At 45.2% G+C, this 18,898-nt stretch overlaps 1 protein-coding gene across 5 annotated transcripts in view; it reads left to right on the forward strand.

Moving 5' to 3' along the window:
- The window catches only part of SESTD1 (SEC14 and spectrin domain containing 1), a 1,198,983-nt gene extending 1,182,591 nt beyond the window's left edge, over positions 1-16,392 (forward strand). For 3 of the 5 annotated variants that reach the window (XM_069616097.1, XM_069616095.1, XM_069616099.1), the window contains one exon: positions 15,759-16,392. In XM_069616097.1, coding sequence (XP_069472198.1) covers positions 15,759-15,885 — 127 coding nt within the window. In that variant the 3' untranslated portion in view covers positions 15,886-16,392. The remainder of the gene's footprint in view (positions 1-15,758) is intronic. The other 2 variants (XM_069616098.1, XM_069616096.1) reach the window with 1 other exon arrangement.
- The last annotated feature ends 2,506 nt before the right edge of the window (positions 16,393-18,898 follow it).

An 18,898-nucleotide genomic window follows, 5' to 3' on the forward strand; every position in this document is an offset into this window, starting at 1 on the left:
GCAGTGCAGGAGTCCCCTGAAATACTCCCTCTTGTTCCCACGACTGAGGCTCAGGAACAGTGAGATCTGCAGGAACTGCCGGGAACCAGCGTCTTCAGCTGCATCTTTTCTTCATATTAAGGTACTGTGCCAACCTGATTGAGGGAACTTACCTCTCGCAGTGAAGGTTTGTGAAACTTTCCCAACTTGCAGGCCTAATCAGCTTGTGACCCAACATATGATTCTTTTTCGTACAAACTACTTCTGAGAACTTTGGCAAAGACTTTACTGTTTACAACAAGAACTGCTCTTTCCTATCCAAGCCACTAGCCCATTGACTGCCCAATTGGCCTAGGCCTATTGAACTGAATCGAGTCCTCTAGTGAACTGAAACTATATTTGCACTGCCTAAGAAAGTATTTGTGATCTATTCTATTAACGTGTGCCTTTGTCCTATTTAAAGTGACTGAAATGCCATTTTGCTCCTATTTCAGGGGAGCCTAATTTACTTAGAAACTTATTGGTTTGGTACTGAAGTGTATTTGTGTATGATATTAACTTGCCTCATTCTAGTGAATGTTTTCTAAATGACTGTTTAATAAATTAATAAGTGTTTTATCAAGAAACCTTGAGAGTAAGTGTCTACTTGAACCACTGTGATTGTAAGACCTCTGTGTAACCTCTTTTACTGTTCACATTCCCTCTTGAGATAAGCCTGGCTGCTCAGCTCGCTACCAAAAACTGTGTAGTACAGACTTATACCAAAGGTTGGTTTTGCTTACACCTGTAGTCCTAATTGTATGTGCTGATCCCAGAGGGTACTGCATGCAATTCTGCCTAACAGGGACGGATGCGTCCCTGAAGGGCTGGGGCGCTTACTGCAGTGATCTGCAAGTTAACAGCCTTTGGTCTCAAGTCGAGGGCCATTGTCAAATCATCAGACTGGAGTTGTGAGCGATAAGGCTAGCTCGGATTGTTTTCACCACACCCATCAGGGGGAAGAATGTGCTGGACGGATGACACAGTGACCATGCATTATCTCAACAAGCAAGGGGGGTGCAGTCTCATCCACTGTGCAGGGAGGCCATGCAACTATGGTTCTGGCTGCTTGAGGACAGGATCTCAGCTTCAGCTTCTGCAGCCACTCTAGCAAGAGTGGAGAACAGGTTGGCGGGCGTTCTGAGCAGGCAGAGCACAGTATCCCACGAATGGGAAGTATGTCCCGAAGGTTCTTGCGAAAATCTTCCCCCGTGGTGAACCCCATCAGTGGATCTGTTTGCCATGAAGGCCCACATGAAGTGCAAGCAGATCTGCTCAAGGGAATTCCCTGTGAGGGGGGCACTTGGAGGAGCGCTCTGGGTGGAGTGGGTCTTCGACATTCATTATGCGTTTCCCCTGATGCCAGCCATGCCATGGGTTCTCAGGAGGTTGAGGGCGTTCTGGGTAACCATGATCTTGATTATTCCAGACTCAGCGAGGAGAACTTGGTACTCAGACCTTCTGGAAATGGCTGTCTGGCCACCTCACCAGCTTCCTCAGAGGCCAGACCTCCTTTCCCAGTCGGAAGATCGGGTGCTCCGCCAGAACAGTCTCTCCGGATGAATGCATGCTTGAGAGGCTGAGCTATGGCAGGGACCTCTCTGAAGAGGAGCTTGTGGTGTTACTGGCTGCATGTAGGCCTTCGACTAGGTCCTTTTACACGTACATGTGGAGAAGGTTTGAGGCGTGGTGTAGGGATCGCAATATGGACCCCATCTCGTATCCCACTACCATGGTGTTGGAATTTCTTCCTTCCATGGCCTTATCTGGCAAGATCAAAGGCTATTTGCTGGCTTTGTCCTTGTTTAAAAGATCACCGGATCAAGGTTCTTTCAATAGATTGCATTCTGCCACAGGTTCCTCATCTTGATACTCTTCAAACATCAGCACAGCACACGCACAAACTAACAGTTCTGTATCAGCTATCAAGCTCTTCGATGGTTAAGTCTCTTTGTAATAAAAAGTCTCTTGCCTTCGAGGTCTGATGCTCTCACAAACAAACACAAAGTTCTTGTTCTATGAACCCATTGGGTGATGGCTTCAGCCCTGGGTTCCCCTCTTCTGAGCGCAGATCCCTCGCAAGTTCAGCAACTTTATCATAACAGTTCCTTTCTCAATGAGCTTTGGGTGGTGGCTTTCCAACCCTGGATCTCCCTCTGCTGGGCTCAGACCCCAAATAACAAGGGGGACAGTTCACCTCCCCTTGTCTTGCAATGTTTCTCGCTTCCACCAATCTTAAACAGTCTTTTGGCTTTGCCCCTAGTTGTCAGCTTCCCTCTGCCAGGTTCACTCTTGTCGACCTAACACATTGTTCATGTACACACATCTTTTGTCAGATTCACTTCGTTCCAAACTATTCTGGATTGTCAGTTTCTCTCTGCCGGGCTCACTCATGCCAGCCTTTACCAACAATTCCTTGTGGGATTTTTAGATTTAGACTCTGCCCCTTTCATTAGTATCGCTCGGCTGGGTTCACTCTTGCTAATCTTCACTAAGCGGGGCTCACTTCTCTTAGCTTTCACAATTCTCTGTTGGTCAAAGACTTTTGACGGTAGAGAGGAGTTTACAAAACACCTGTATGACCACTTTCAACGTTCTTCGCCTCTTCCCAAAGCCTTCTGGTTACGATAGTCTTTACAGTTGGGTAATCGCCCAGAGTTTCCTGCATGAGCACTTGTGGTGCTGGACTCCTCTGTATCTGGTTTTCCCCCTCCTTCGTTAATAGTATCCTTTTTGCTTTTCAAAGTTCAATTTAGCCTTTGGGCTACTTTTCAGTCAACACAGTTTGGTTTCTTATCAACACTCCCCTCGACTCACTGGCTGTGATGAACTGCTGGGCTTTCTTTTGCCTCAGAGTCAAGGTTGGTACCACAGAGACAAGCGTCTCTCCCCGGCTTGGCAATCAGCGGAGGAGGGTCTTGTATACCATTGACATCTGGTGCAATACACGCTGGCTATTGTTCGTAGACTTATCATTCCCTCGGCAGAGGTTTCACAGGCCTTGGTTGGAAAGGGTAAGGTCGACTCTCTCCTTATCACCCTCTTGGTTTGCACCGTCTTTCTCCTCCTCTCGAACTGCCATGCTGAGTTCGCTTTTACGTTGTGCTGTAGGCCTTGTTCATAGTGTGCATAGTGTGCAGTCATGCTCCACCTTTTATCCCTCTAGGGAAAGGAAAGGACCGTCAGGTGAGTGTGATTATGGTCAATTGCCTTTCATGGGGTAAAACAGTGTTCATGTCAAAAAGGGGAGCGGGTGGAGTGTCAGATTGTCCCACGGGATAGGATGGGAAAACTGTGCTATATGCAATTAGAACTCTTGTTTTAGAGGGATTTTTGGTCATCTCGGAAGGGTGGATTTTGGAGGGGTTTTGAAATGAGTAAGAGGGTTTGTGAGGCAAACGGAAATAGCTTGGATCGTGAAATGAACGGAGGGAATTGTGGGAACTGTAGTGTTTTATCCAGGTCGATTGGATATTCGGGAATGAATTATCAGAGGGATGTGGAGAAGAATGAGTGGGAGTAGTTGTGGAGAAAACAGGACGATAGGGATTTTTATAGATGGTTTCTGAATGTGACAGGGTTTGAGATCCTAGGAGATTGGTTATATACAGACGGGCTGTGGGTTTGGGTAAGAGAGATTCAATGAGAGGAAGGGGGGCAAAGGTCTCGGGGATCTCACTCTCCTCTTCTTCCCTGGTGACATACCGCATCTCCCTTTGGGCATTCGCTTGAGCATAACCCCTTGCTCCCCTATGCAGGTGATCTTTTCCCGCTCATCTTCCTTCAGGGTTGGAATAAGGGTTAGCCCTTTTTGGCCACCTGAATATGGGATTCTCGAGGTCTGCTGGGGAGAATACCCTCTGGTTTCTCACAGAATGCACTATGCGCTCTTACCTCTGTTTGCTTTTTCCACGCTACTTGGAACACGCTATCGAATTTAATTTGTGCTATGCCAGTATGTCAGGTCTTTAACCATTGAGTTTCAAGCAATGCAAGGACTGCAACTCCAAAATGTCCCTCGCTGAGCCACACACTGTGTATGTGGTGTCTCAGTGTCAGACACGATAAGCAGCAATGTGGTTCTTGTCTAGCGATGAACCCAAAAGTGGTGAAAGAACGCTCCGTGAAGCTAGCACTCGGAAGATCGCCATCAAAATCCCCCACTGAAGTTGGTCTCTAAATCCTTGGAGCACAATACCGAGCGGCCTACCCCCAAGAAACATTGAGAGGTAAGGCATCACACAAAGTCTAAAAAGTGCTCCCATTTGTGTAGCGAGTCTCTCCACTCTTCCTCATTATCACACAAAAAGAAGCACTGGCGTAGACGCGAACGGACCCCGACTCATCGGACAACAGGACTAAATCGTACCCTGCGAAGGGTGCATCGAGGGAGGAGTGGGAGGACTTCAGGAGTCAAATGATGAGTCTTTGAGAAGGACTTGGGTGGTACTGTTTCGGCCTCAATGCTGCATGCGGACTTGTCTCCCACCACGCCCGGCCCATCCAGCACGAAGGCAGCCAAGGGAAGTCGAACACCCTTGAGTAAGACCATCGAAGAAGAAGCCTATTCCTACGCCAATACCATTGGCAGCCCCCTTGAGCCAAGAAGCCCATTGACTTGTGGAAGCTCTGCAAGATTGGACCCTTGTACCCGATTTGAAGTCTGTTTTCTTCGACTCTATGCAGACAATTTTTGATTAGGTGACCCAATACCGTTTGGGTTTGAACCTATGGTGGGTGCAGCCTTAGATCTGTTGCTGGATTTTGTGGCGGACCAGGTAGTGTTACTGGAAATGGCAGAGTGCCTCCACCCAACACTGGAGGCCTGGACATGTCAATGGACGTCGAGTGGAGACCCTCTGCTCTCTTGAAGCCGGTGTCGCAATATGATCTTACCGACATCCTCGACCAGGGACCGCAGACTGAACAGGCTCTGCCATTCAATGCTACCATAGTGGACCCACTCATGACATTGTGGCAATGCCCATGCTCGATGCCAGCGCTCGACACGGAGCAGACAAACAAATGTAAGCCGGCTACAGGTGATCTTCTGTTCCTGATGACCGGCCCAAAAGGATTAGTGGTGCCGGCCCCGACGGTCACGTCTACACTGTCAACATCGAACCTCCCCATGGATAGAGTTGAAAAAAATACACTTTGGCGAAGAAATTGTTCACATCGGGGATCATAGCGCTTGAAGCCGTTAAAACCTCCTGTGCTTTGTGAAATTCTCGCATGTACTGCGGAGGCTTCTGACCATCTCCCAGAGGAGTGAGGTCAGGGATGATTTCATAAACATCATAGCTGATGGTAAGGTGGTGGCCTCAAGGCACTCCAAGCGGGATTGGATGCTGTAGACTGTATGGGCCGCGCTATGGGCACATCCACTGTCCTATGCAGATCAGCCTACCTGAGGGGCCAGGGGTTTTCCCCGAGCGTCCAATCGAAGTTGCTGGATTTGGCCTTCGATGGAAAACATGTATTTGACCCTCGATGGAGAATGTTTATTTGGCACCAAAGCTGATGAGTCACTTGAAGTTCAAGGACTCGAAGCTTAAAGCGAAATCGCTGGGATAAGCTGTGCAGCAGCAGTCCCCGCGGCAGAATGTTGCATTTGCATCGAGAGGCTGGGGCTACAGCTGATACTCTAGCTTTTCAGAGAAGGGCACAACTCCCTCAGGGTCAGCATGGACAACCAAGATTTCCACGGCCATGGAGAGGCAGAAGGGGTCGAGACAGACCACTCCTTCTGACCCATCGACATCAACAGTGACTCAAAAACCTGTTTGAGGTTTACCCCTATATTTCGCAGATTAGAGGGAGAGTCTCTGGATTTTTGGGCAAGTGGAAGGGGTCACTTTCGAGGCAGTGGTCACTCAGCTGGCCGATAAGAGATACTGCCTACTGTTTGTGAAGCAACCCCCGACCGACCTCTACCATCCTCCCGGCAGCTGGAGAGGGAGCTGCAGGAAGAGATGCAAGCCCTTCTTTTGAAGGGAGCAGTAGAGGAGGCGTCAGCTGAGTAGAAAAGTTCAAGCTGGCATTCATAATATTTCCTGGGTCCCAAGATAGAGGGGGAGTATTTCATCCCATTCTGGATCTCAGGGCCTTTAAAAGTTCTTTAGGAAGGAGAAATTCAGGATGGCGATGTTGAGAGAGAGAGATTCTCGTAGGCTCTGCAGTTCCAAGACTGGCTGGTGCCGTTGGACCTTCAGGCCACCTACTTTCATGTGCCTATCCACAGGGAGCAGACAGGTGGTTGCTGAGGTTTGTCATCAGGGACACACATTGCCAGTTCAAGGCGCTCCGTTTTGGCTTGACCTCTGCACCCAGGGTTTTTACCAAGCTGATGGTAGTAGTAACAGCCCATCTCAGGAGAGCCAGTGTCTTTGTGTTCAAATACTTGGATGATTGGCTGATCTGGGCTCAGTCGCCAGAACAAGTTTCGAGGCACCTCAAGGACACTTGCTCACTACTGCACAACTTGGGGTTCTCCCAGCTCGCACCAGCGCAGATGCTGCAGTTTATTGGACAGTCTTAGACACCGGGAAGGAAACACGTTTCCTCCCGAAGAGAGAGTCACCAACATGGCAAGAATGGTCATTCTCTTCCAGAATTCTGACCAGTCTCTCGGCATTGGTGTTCCTCTGCCTGCTGGGACTCGTAGCATCCTGTATTTTCCTGGTGCCATGGGCGAGAATTCGTATGAGATCCCTGCAGTGGCTTCTCAGGAGCCTGTGGTCGCAGCTTTTCTGCAAGATGCCAGGTTTCGAGGTCTGTGGTCAACGACCTGGTCCGGTGGAGTGACAGGACAAACATGTTGGCAGGAGAAACTTTCTGGGCGCCTTGGCCAGAGGCTGAGGTGGTCATGGACACCTCAGTGAAGGGTTGCGGAGCTCATTGCAGCTCTCTTCAAACAAGTGTCCATTGATCTAAGAATGAAAAATGTTGCAACATCAATCTGCTGGAACTGTGAGCAGTCAGACTGGAGCTGACAGCGTTTGCTCCTTTCCTGTAAGGGGAAGCATGTCCTGGTTCTGACAGCTTCCTCGGAGGTCGGACCTCTTGTCACAGTTAGGAGGCAATGTGCTTCACCCAGACCCTCTCATGCTACATGCTTGGCTTTACAGAGGCTTAGGTACGGGGCCTGGGATCTTAATTAGGAGGTGCTTGAGATGTTGTCAGCTGCACGCAGACCGTCCACTAGGTCTCTATATGCGTTCAGATGAAGGTTTGTTACTTTGGTGCTAGGAAAAAGTAGTAAGACCCTATGTCGTGTCCCACCTCCAATGTGATGGGAGTTCTTGCTAGCCTTAGCCAAATCAGGCCTACAAATAGCCATTTTTTGTTTAAAAGGATGCCAGGACAAGGTTCATTGTTTACCGTTCCGGTGGTGGTCCAGTTCCTGAAGGTCCTAGTTAATGTTTCACTCCTTAACCTTTAGTGGTCCCCGAGTGGGACATAAACATGATTCTCAACCTTGCTAATGGCAACTCATACCTGAGTTTTTACCTGGCCAGAATGGTCTCTTTCAGAAAAGATGACCAGCTGTTAATTGCATTCTCGCAATCCAGGTTAGGGCAGGCTTTCAACAAGCGGGTTATCTCTACTTGGTAGTGCTGCTCATCTCAAAGTGCTACCAGAAGGCAGGTAAGGATGTACCACCAGGGCTTAGGACCCACTCTACCAGAGGGGTCACTGCCTCTTCAGCTTTCCGGAGGGGAGTGCCTGTTGGGGAGATTTGGCACGCGGCAAGGTGATCCTCTTTGAACACGTTTGCCAAGCATTACAGTTTGGACATTGCCGAGGAGCTGATGCTTGCTTTGGTAGGGCAGTCCGCCAGAGTTTCTGTGTGCGACTTCCAACCCTCCACCAGGATGGTCACTGCTTGGGGAATTATCAAGATGAGAAATCTGTGGGAGAATGCATTCCATTGAAGGAGAAATTACTTGCCAGTAATGTTCTTTCCATGGATTCTTCTCCCAAAGATTCCTCATCGCCTACCACGCTTGGAAGTACATGGGTCTAATTGCAGTCTTTTGCTGTGCTTCTTTGTGCTAATGACATGAAGAAAATATTGCTGCGTGGGTACTCGGATAGTTGGTTCCCAAGTTTACTGGATTCTGCTAGTTTTGTTAAAAAAAAAAGGTGGTGAGCAAACAGCAGTTTGTTTACTATTGTTGATTGGTTTTGCTTGTTGCCATTCACCTTAGTGTATGTTTCCTCTCGCAGATTAAGCCACAGGAGAAAAAAGGTGGGGAACTGAGGAAAGGGGTGTAGTGCATTCCTTTAATATGGCGATCAACGTCACATCCGTTGTTGAGTGGCCGAATACGAGGAGTCGCCGAAGACCATGTCGAGCCCCACTGTGCTCCCTGTCAAAAACATTTCCAAACACTCTTGGGACTTGAATTTGGTTCTTACCTTTTTGATGGCGGCTCTGTTTGAGCATATTCCTTCCAAGTCCATCATGGTGCTTGAACTGAAAATGGCCTATTTGGTTGCCATAACGTCAGCGAGATGTGTAAGCGAGCTTCAGGCTCTTTCCTGCAAATTGGAATGTATTATTCCGATTCTTCAGGGAAAAGGTCTCACTGAAAGTCTGTCCAAAATTCTTGCCTTTGGTGGTTTTAGAATTTCACGTTTCACATCTCACAGAGCATGGAATTACTGGTGTTTTGTCCACCACCTCAATCCTCCAAGGAAGAATAGGGGGTGCACAGCCTTGTCCCAAAGAAGGTGCTGGGCTTTTATGTGGCCAGGATGGCTGATTTCAGGCGCGATGACCAGTTATTTATTGCCTTCTCGAAGTTGAGGAAAGGACTGGGAGTGATCAAACAGACTATTTCTAGCTGGATAATCCTCTGCATCGCTGAATGCTATGAAAAGGCACGGAAGGAACTGCCTTCATGCATTAGGGCATACTCCCATATACTAAAGGGGGGTCCCCTAATGTTTAGGAGCTACGGACAAAAGGACAACACAATAACATATGAGCTCCTGACATGAATGTATACATACCGGTCATTCGTGGTACGAGTCAAGACAAAATTGCTTATTATTTGCAATGCAACTCTAATTTCCGAAAAAATAACATGTTTGTCAAACTATAATTAAACATTTTTCAGTTTAATTTCATTTCTTTAAAAATTAATTTGTTCAAATGGGCCACCTGATGCCTCTTAAAGTGAATCAACGTATAACCTCTGATCTGAAAACAATATGATGCATGCATACAGTGCTAAAGTGAAACATACAATAAAGTACTATTGCTTGAAAGGAAACAAAATCAATACAATAAAGAATAAGAAAAGACAAAGCTGAATGAGCATTACTACCCACTCCTTAGTTCAAAATTTCTTAACTTCAGGGTTAATAACTTGCATTTCATTTTTACTGCTTTAGAATAATCGATCAGGGTCCATGTCCTACAAACCTGGTGCCTATGCCCCACACTTAATGTGTGTGCACACTCGTTTTTAAATATGCATGCACAAAATCTGAAATTCCTGAATCCTCTGATGAAAGAGCAGTCAGTAAATTGTCAGATATGCCTTCCTTTGGGCTGGACTTTGTAGGACCTGGACGTGGTTCATGGGGCTGATGCCCGGTTTGGGAGAGCAAGGTTGTAAAGCTTTCTGGTTTAGACTTAATGCGGTACTGCTTTGGGAGTCGATCAGTTGAGGAGTCTGCAGGAGAATACAATCCACTGAAAAAGAAATTACTTACCGGTGATGTTCTTTCTATGGATTCTTCTTCTGCAGATTCCTCATTGCCCTCCCATCCTGCTCCGCTTTGAAAGTTTTCTGGTCCTCGCTCTCAATTTCTACTTTTCTTGTAGAACGAAAAAGAAAGGTTGGTGATGCTCTGCGTTAACTGAAAATAAAAGCACAAGTTGTGTTATACACATTTGAGTACTGTTGGCCCTTAGTCCTGAGATATATATATATATAAGCACACACACACACACACCACCCGATGGGATATCTATCGAATGAGGCATCAGCGAGAGATGAATCCAAAGAAAGAACATTACTGGAAAGTAACTTCTCCTTTGGAACACCACTAGCTATTGTGCCATTTTCAACTGTGTTCTGTCCAACACCCCCTTGTGCTTCAGGCTATGCAGGGATTTTGGCATGTGGTTGTCGGATCACCACAAGGTGCCTCTACTGACATGGGGAGTAGAATGATGCAGGGGACTGTGGCTTCTGACAGTTTATATTATCCAAGGCCCTCTAGGAACGTGCAAAGCTTTGTCTTCCCCCATAAAGGGAGGACTGGGAGAAGAGGTCAATGTAACCAGCATCTAAGCCTTCTTGCAAGCCTGAAGAGCTGCATTGCTCGGAAGCTGCCAAGAAGGACGAGAAGATAAAAATGCATTGCAGCTGTAAGGATGCAGAAGTAAGGCTCGGACACAAGGGTGGTATGTTTTTGTATATAGGTTTTTATTAATAATTTTTATTAATAATAAAAGGGTTGGAAAAATGCCTTGCTATCCCTTAAGCTAAGAGGGGTGTCCCTGCCTCAAATTTAAGTATTGAAATGATCATGAAGACCGAAACTAAAAAGTCTGTCACTGTCGTGTCCCAGAACCTACTACTGTCTCTAAAACTAACAATCTTAGATAACTGTGCAAGGAGGGTCTCATTCCTTGTGCTTTCCAACAACAGATGCCAAGGCTGGGACATAAGGAGTGAGATATTTCTGACAATGCCCCGGTTGTACTCCTTTCTGCCACAAGGCCTGTCATCAAGTCCGTTTTTGCCTGCAGTCAGATTAGGTGTTCACCTTGGTGTGGAGACAGAGATCTGGACCCTTTTACCTATCCAACGTCCCCAGTTGTTGATTTTCTACTCTCCTTGGCCGAGTTGAGCCTTCAGATTGACACTGTGAAGGGATGCCTGGCCTCCATTTCGGTCTGTAAGAGGACCCACATGCCTGGCACATTCTTTTCCATCCGCACTGTTATGCAGTTTTTGTGGGTGTTGGTTAACTGTTTTCCACTATGCCAGTTCATTGTTTCTGCAGGGGATTTAAATCTTGTTTTGGCATTTCTCATGACCGGTCTCACTGAGGTCTCTCACCCGTAAGGGGATTTTCCTTTTCACTACCATTTCTGCTAGGCAGGTGAGTGAGCTCCAGGCTCTATCTCTAAAACCCCCAAACCGTGTGCCTTCTGTAAGGAGGAACTGAGGGAGAGACCGACCTTCATCCACAAGGTCAGACCATATTTCCATGTCTCATAAAAGATTAATCTTCTGGTTTTCTATTTCTACTCTCTGCCTCATCGCTCTAAGGTGGGGGAGAGGTTTTGCTGTCTGGATCTGCACCCCAATAGAGCTCTTAGCAACTATTGTCTCATGGATGTGGGACATCAGGACAAATGACCAGTTCTTTCTTGGTTTCTCTGAAGCTTACAGAGGCAGGGCTGTTACTGAGCAAACTTTGTCCATGTGGGTCCTTCTCTGCATTTCATAGTGTTATGATCTGGCTAAGCAGGAGTGCCCGGGGGGCTCTGGCCCATTCCCTAGAGGCCTTGTGGCTAACTCTGCGCCTAGCAGATGGGCGTCCCTGTTTTAGGCATCTGTTAGGTGGCTGCATGGGCTTTACTTCACACATTTGTCAATTACTATTTGCTGGATAAGTACATCTGCTTTAGCTTTGCAGTGCTACAGGTTCTTTCTCACTTTTCTTCCTCTTCGAGGTTCTGTACTCTTTTGGAAGTCTATCTCATTTGAGAAATCTGCAGCAGGAAGGAATTGCAATGATATCTCTTATGCGATAGACCCCTAAAGAAAAACAAATTACCTACATCTCAGTGATGTTCTTTATGATGAATTAAGGTATCCCTGCCGCCTCACCCGCATAGATTACTCATTGTCCTCCCAACCTCTCCCTGTTGGCAGATTGCTTGTACACCTTTGCTGTTCTGCGGTCCCATAGCTGCTCAGTGCTACTGAAAAAGTGGATCTAAGGTCATGACTGGCTCTGTATATACTATCCCAGACCGCAAATAAGGCATCATGGAGAAGCTCTGCATCACCTTGTGGCAAAAAGATTTTGCAGAAGAGAGTTGGAGCTCTTGGTTATCCAAGCGGACTTAACATCAGAAAGGGCATATCAGGTGGTATGTACTTGATTATAAAGTTGCGCATAGGAAACAACTACAAAATAATAGTGATTTCACAGGTTCATAAAATGTTAACAAAAGTCCAGTGTCTTAGACCAATAGGTCAAAAAAGGACTAGCACACTGGTAGATGGAGTAGAAGATGCTGTGATGAATCCAATGGTGTTATCACTCCTTTCCCTGCGTTGACCTCCCCCACATGGCCAGGGGATGGCAGCCGCTACCTGATCCCGACCCTGGGATTGACTATAGAAGGGAGGATCACATGGGGTAGACAACCTCTGGGAACATATCATGGCATCATTGGACGAGACCTGTTATCCCCCTTTTTCTTCTGATACCCCAGCCATGGCTAATGCCTTAATGGGATATTGTGTGATGAATCCTGTAGAGTCATCGCTAAACCCCAGCCTAATGTTTCCTCCCATGTGTCCAGGGGAAGGCAGCCGCTACCTGATCCTGACCCTGAGGGTGGTATACTGAGGGTGGATTGCATGGCAGGAGATGCCAGTTGGTGGGAGGTGATGGCTCCAACAGGAGGGACGCGGTATTCCTCCCTTTTCTGTGAAGATCCCCTTATTACAGAGTTTCTAATGGCATGTTGTCATTATTCAGAACCATTTAATTGTAGGCCCTTAAAACCTACTTCCGTTAAAAATCTCAAACGGAACTTTATTCAACATTTCCATATACATAACGCCTCCAACACACATTTGATATCTGATGTTGATGATTACCGGTCAAGTGGCACAGCGAGTAGAGCGCTTGCTTTGACATCCGTGCAGAGCCTGCTAACGCAGGTTCGAATCCCGGCAAGGCCAAACACAGCCTTTCATCGTTCCGAGGTCGATAAATGAGCACCACACACCGTGGGTAATAATAAGCAGTGCTCAGATTCACTACGCAACTTGAAACGGTATGAAAATCTTTTGGAATTCAATTACCAGAAAGCCTTCAGTACTGGGACAAAAAAAGAGGAGCGGTGAGTTAATGTGGAGTAACAGTGATACCAAGTATAACGTGCAGTCTAGTTGTCAATCACACAATCAGCTGCGCAGGACATTTAAACTCAAAAATCAGCTAAAGGAGAAGCCAAAGCAAGCTGCAGAGTGTGCAGAACGGGAAGTGGACCCAGAAGCAGAGGCATCATTACAAAGACCGGCGAGTCAACCCAGAGGAGTTGGGGACCCCCCCCCCCCGGACATGCACACAAGTTATTGAACACTTGGGAACATATTTTGAATATCATCCAAGTAGATTTGAAGCACAAGGGCAAAAGCGGTACAACTCTCCTTATATGAGATGTCAATTTGGAGAAACCTGGAACAAGTATTGCCAAAAGCCAATATATATTAAGAAGGAAGTTGACAGGCATAACTTGAGCAAGCCTCGATGTCAGTGTGGGTGAAGTTGGAACATTGCAGTCGTCAAAGTTAAACCAGTGAAGAGGAACAACTGAGTTATACTTTAAAAAGGAAAGTGAACATTGTAGATAGAACTGATACAAGATGTACATCAGGTAGTGAACCTTTTTTATTTATGTATTATTTATTTGTATTGTCATGTTTAAAGAAATTAACCTTTCATATAAAAGATTAACACATTCATATAAAAAACATTGCATCTCAAAACTTCATAGCAATTTAAAACAGTTCAGTTTTAACAAAAACAAAGATAATCCAAATAAAAATAATCGATTGTCATAAAACTTATTTGATTACACATTCTTTAAAATTCAGGAAGAGAATACATTTTTTTTTAAAAAAAAGAAAATACCTCACTCCAATTTCAGTGAAATAAAGAAAGCCTGTGACAGCTACAACCAAAGAAGTATTTCAGCCAGCAAGGCAGAAATGCCAGAAAGTATCTGACAAATCTGAAGAAAATCCCCTAAAATATAATTCGCGCTTTCCTTGCAGTGCCAGACAAAACATCAACACATGTTGAAAAGTTTCTATTGCAGCCTCTGAATTGCAAAACCTGCATCGATTTAACTCTTTACTGATCATACTATAACGTGTCTCCACCGCGCCTGTTAAAATCAAGTTCCACCTGAATCTGAACGCCTAACAGATCGGTGAGGGTAGATAGACAGATAAGGCACCTGAAGATTTGAAAATCAAAGCAGAGATGTTGCAATGTTTCATATGAATGCAACACATCTATCATGTTAGCCCAATATTGTCTTAACAAAATCTGTTTAACCATAGTTCAGGTTTCAACCATATCAGGACCTGAGGGGCACTAATCACATAGAGGCCCAATACAAAAATCTGAGAATAAATACACAAACAAATCTACCACCACCTTCTCTCATAATCAGATTTAAGTCTGTGAATAAACACGGTACATCTTCATAGCTCTAAATTCTATAATAAAAGGACAAGCATTTTCAATGAGCACGACTTATAAGAGAAAAAAGGCCTTTTTTTATTTATTTATTTATTTATTTATTTATGGTGGATTTGTTAGGCGCTTATACAACAAGTAAATTGTGTACAGATTTACAGGTCCCTGTAGAAGCCTTCCCTCCCCTTTATGAGCATCAAAATAATTTTGGAAGTGCTCGTAAACATTTATTTTGAACACTTATACTTGTATTCACTTTGATGGTCTTGCAGGTCCTTGGCCATTGTGAGTGCGGGTTTTTGCTGTCACTATGTGATGGAAAGAGAGGCAGCCTCAGTTGAAACTCTTTCCAAAAGTGACAGTAGAAACGGCCAAAAGAAAATGGCAGAGAGCCCTGCAGGGGCATTTGCTGCCCTGTGCTTACAACAAACAAGCAATGCCATGAGAGGACTGGGTGGCTGGCAAAGCGTTTGTTTATCTTCACAAATTCCATCCTCCCCAGACTCCATGCCATTCGCTTTGGCTCATGGAGTCTCTGCTTAAGTTCCACCTCTTAGCCAAAGCTTAAAAAATGAAAAATATACTCCAATTTGGACCATGCCCTATTAAAGATCCACAGTCACTGCCTCCAGACCAGCGAGCCCTAGGCACTAGTGCAGTGCCAGTACAGGTTTTGAAGTTTGGTTGGGGAGAGTTTAGTGAGGCTTGGGGACCCAAATCGGAGCCCACAGACGGAACATGGTGATGGGGATGTGTTGTCCCATGTGTGCTTCACCTCACAACCTTCTTCCCTAAATGTATGCCCCTGAGTCTTGAGTCATGTTTTGCAAAATGCCATGAACCGGTAAATCTTGATTGAATGAATGATCAACAGGAAGGAAACCGCAGACCAAAAGCTGTATCCTTTGTCACCTCTTAACTAGATCTAAAAAGGTGACCTTTGGGTGATGCGCCCACGGCCCTTGGTGATGTGTCCATTGTCAGCCAACATGCATAAACCAGAGAAATCATCTAGATTTCTGTTAGGCATGCACTATAATGTTTTAGGTTTAGAGGTTTTAGAAAACTGGACATTTTCCCTAGAAATGTATACAGAAGATTGCAAATGCTTCAGAGTAAACTGGATACTTTAATCATTGATATTGTACATTTTGCTGTTGGCTCTCAAGTTTAGGATGCGCTTTATCTCTGTTCTTTTAAACGCATCTTATGCATCTATGACTATGTCGACTTATGTTATCAATTCTGTTTCTTTCTAGAACTGAACAATACTTAGGGACCCCAAGTGACATGGCATCTACAGCCGAGCACATCAAGGAGAAGATGCGGCTGGTTAGCCTGAGGAGACAGCAATTGAATGACCTTGATGCAGACACGGAGAGCTAGTACATCGGACCTTTAGCTGCTATTAAGACTGCGAATTGTTATCCAGCATATGGTCTACCTGTTACACCTTGTGACATAATGAATGAAACCCCATTTCATGGCCATTCTACAACCTGCAGCTCTGCAGTTCACTTATCCAACAAGCCACCATTATTTCATTTTCTATGAAATCATACGCTGCAATTATTTTATGGGAAAGGACTGTGACATTGCACTGAAAGCTGTGACCTGCATTTGTGTAAATAGCTGACATAATTAAATACATTGCTCTTTCAACCATAATGATGTTAAACTATTATGCTGTGAGTACATTATTTGTTGTTAGTAGAAAGTGTTGTCTCTATTCTTTTGTCTTGCGTACATATCTTAATGTGTCTTTTTTATTGTGCCAATAATCTTGTCTGCCATCAAATGTTTGATATATCAACTTTATGAACCAGATGTTTTCCTACATGTATTAATAATGTATTTAACGCTGTTTGTGCGGAATAAAACATCTTTTTATTATCTGATCTCATGTCTTTATTAATGACTGCATGTTGCCAATATATCACCTTGTAGGCTTTGGCTGAAGACTCTACTTGTATGTTTATGTATAAAGCACTCAAATCCACGGGGATAAGGAAAATGCATATTGCACGGTGTTAGGATGGATTTTCAGAAATTGCCCTGTGTACAGGTTGAAGGAGGACACCCTATTCTGAGGAACAGGAAAATACACCAATGTCTAGCCAAACTCTATCAAGGTAGCGTGACTGAGCAGTAAGTCTTAGACTTAGTGTGGGGTGGTGAAGGGTTCAGTTAAAAACAGACTAGAGCACCCTTACAAAATGAAGTTAGGCAGAATGTTTGTAATAAATCCGTTTTAGAACAGGTAAATCATGCATCGAGAGAAAAACACGTAACTCTGCCTTATATAAAAATAAGTCCCTATACTTAATGTCCTTCCCTTGCTAAAGGAGATGGGGCTTAGTGCTTGAAGACTCACAGATCCAAAGGTTAACACTGGCAGGTAGTTAAGTCTTATAAGCCGGCTTAACAACTTTTGGCAAAGCCAGCATGTAGGTTTAAGTGTCTTGAGTAGTGAAGACAGGAAGTCTCCCAATCCCACCACCTTAAGGGAAACCCAGGGGGGATCCTTGGCCAGAACTCCACCGATTACGACCAGGCAAGGGAGAGGTAGGATTAGGACTTTGCGTCCGTTAAACCCTATTGAGGTAGGAGTGGTATAAACGGGTATACCACTTCTACCTCCCCCGCACTACGATTTTGTCAGGAAACACTGAACCACTTGTGTACGAGCGCAATATAAAATATCATATCATAACCCCTTCTGAGGTCCCTAAACCCTCTGGGCCCACTTACTTCAAGTCTTAGTTTATCGGAGGGGGTCCAAGAGTCGCGGTGCAGTGGCCACATTCTGCTTTGGGATTTAGGTCCAGCTCGTCTGTGTTTATGCACTCTGATGAGACTTCTCCTGGCTCTAGACATCTGAAAGTTCCTGGCACAATGAATAAAGGACCACTCCATTGCTGGCAACTTTGGAGGATCCGTAGGACACCATGAAGGCATGAGACAGCGCTCGCCACCATGATCAAACAGCAGAAGGCTCTTGTTTTGGATACAAAGAATTTGATCCTCCAAGACCTTCTTTCATGCTGGAGAACTACAACGTTGGGGGTGGGCCCCGTTTCACTTATTGAGTGTCTGTGGAGACCCAAGTCTGAACTCGGACAGTGGCTGATTCAGCAATTTAGCCCATGCTAGAGCAGGTCAGTCCACAAGGTGGTTAATATACTACCAAGGGTAAGTCCCTAAAAAAACTTTGGGTCAATTATATAAATCATTCACATTCTTTTATACCAAAGGTATTTTTGTGTATTCTTAACTATTTGGATGATTTCATATAATGGACATAATCTTTCTTGTCACTCTGATATACTATGCCGTTGCAAAACTTATCATAGACTCTAAATGGGCGGAATGACATAAGACTGGATTAAATCAGCCTTTTTGTCTGAAGTAACATCTATGGAAATATGCATTTGAGTGTGAATGGAGTGTATGTGAGTGGGTGTGTGATATGATATAATATGGCATTTATAACATGCCTATACACAAGTGTTTCAAGACGGGACGAGGCAAGGGAGGGGAACAGAGGGAAGACAGAGACAACAATCTTACTAGGCCAGGTGACATTGAGATTGTGCAAATGCAAGGGAGGGGAAAAGTGTGAGGGGAAAGGGGCAGGGGAAGTACAGTACACAGGATAAACAGTAAATAAATAAGAACAATAAATAGGAAGTGCGGCCAGCTGGTGGCAGGTGCAGGGTAAGTCCAGACGTCAGGTGTCAAGTGCTGGTAGGGGCTGTAGGGATACAGACACAGCCCCGGAGTGCAAGGTTTGGCAGGGGGCAGTGCAGGTATACAACTGGCGAGGAGTGTCCTGGTCCCAAGAACAGAGGGTAGCCAGGTCACCAGTGCAGTTTGTTTCAGCCAGGAATTCAGTAGGGGAGAGGAGGAGAGAAAGTAGAAGTAAAGAGAAAGGTCTTGAGCTGCTTCCGGAACCAGAGATGGTTCTCCTCAACTTTCAGAGAGGCAGGGAGGCTGTTCCAGAGAGTGGCCCCAGCCGAAGAAAGAGATCTCCCACCAACTCGTTGCTTGGAGAAACGACTGACCTGGAGAGTGTCATGATCTTGGTTTACTCATGTTTTGTGATGTTTTTCGTCGGGAGTTTGTGTTATGTATATATATGATTCATTTTGCAATGTATCGTATAGCAGAGTGGCAAGAATGATTTGTCTCTTCTATGAAATGAAATAAAAAATGTTTTCTAGGAATCCACAAAAACATCTTTAGAATAAACATTGGTGAATGTCAATGATTTATATAATTGATTGATCCACATTTTATTTTAGGGACTGCCTTTGATCGTATGTTAATTGCCCTTGTGTCCCTCAAACAAACGTAATGCCTAGGGGGTGGCCTCTTGACTTTTGGTGGCAGTCCACAG

This window comes from Ambystoma mexicanum, chromosome 9 (genome assembly GCF_040938575.1).
Source record: "Ambystoma mexicanum isolate Mex_15411 chromosome 9, UKY_AmexF1_1, whole genome shotgun sequence".
Taxonomy (NCBI): domain Eukaryota; kingdom Metazoa; phylum Chordata; class Amphibia; order Caudata; family Ambystomatidae; genus Ambystoma; species Ambystoma mexicanum.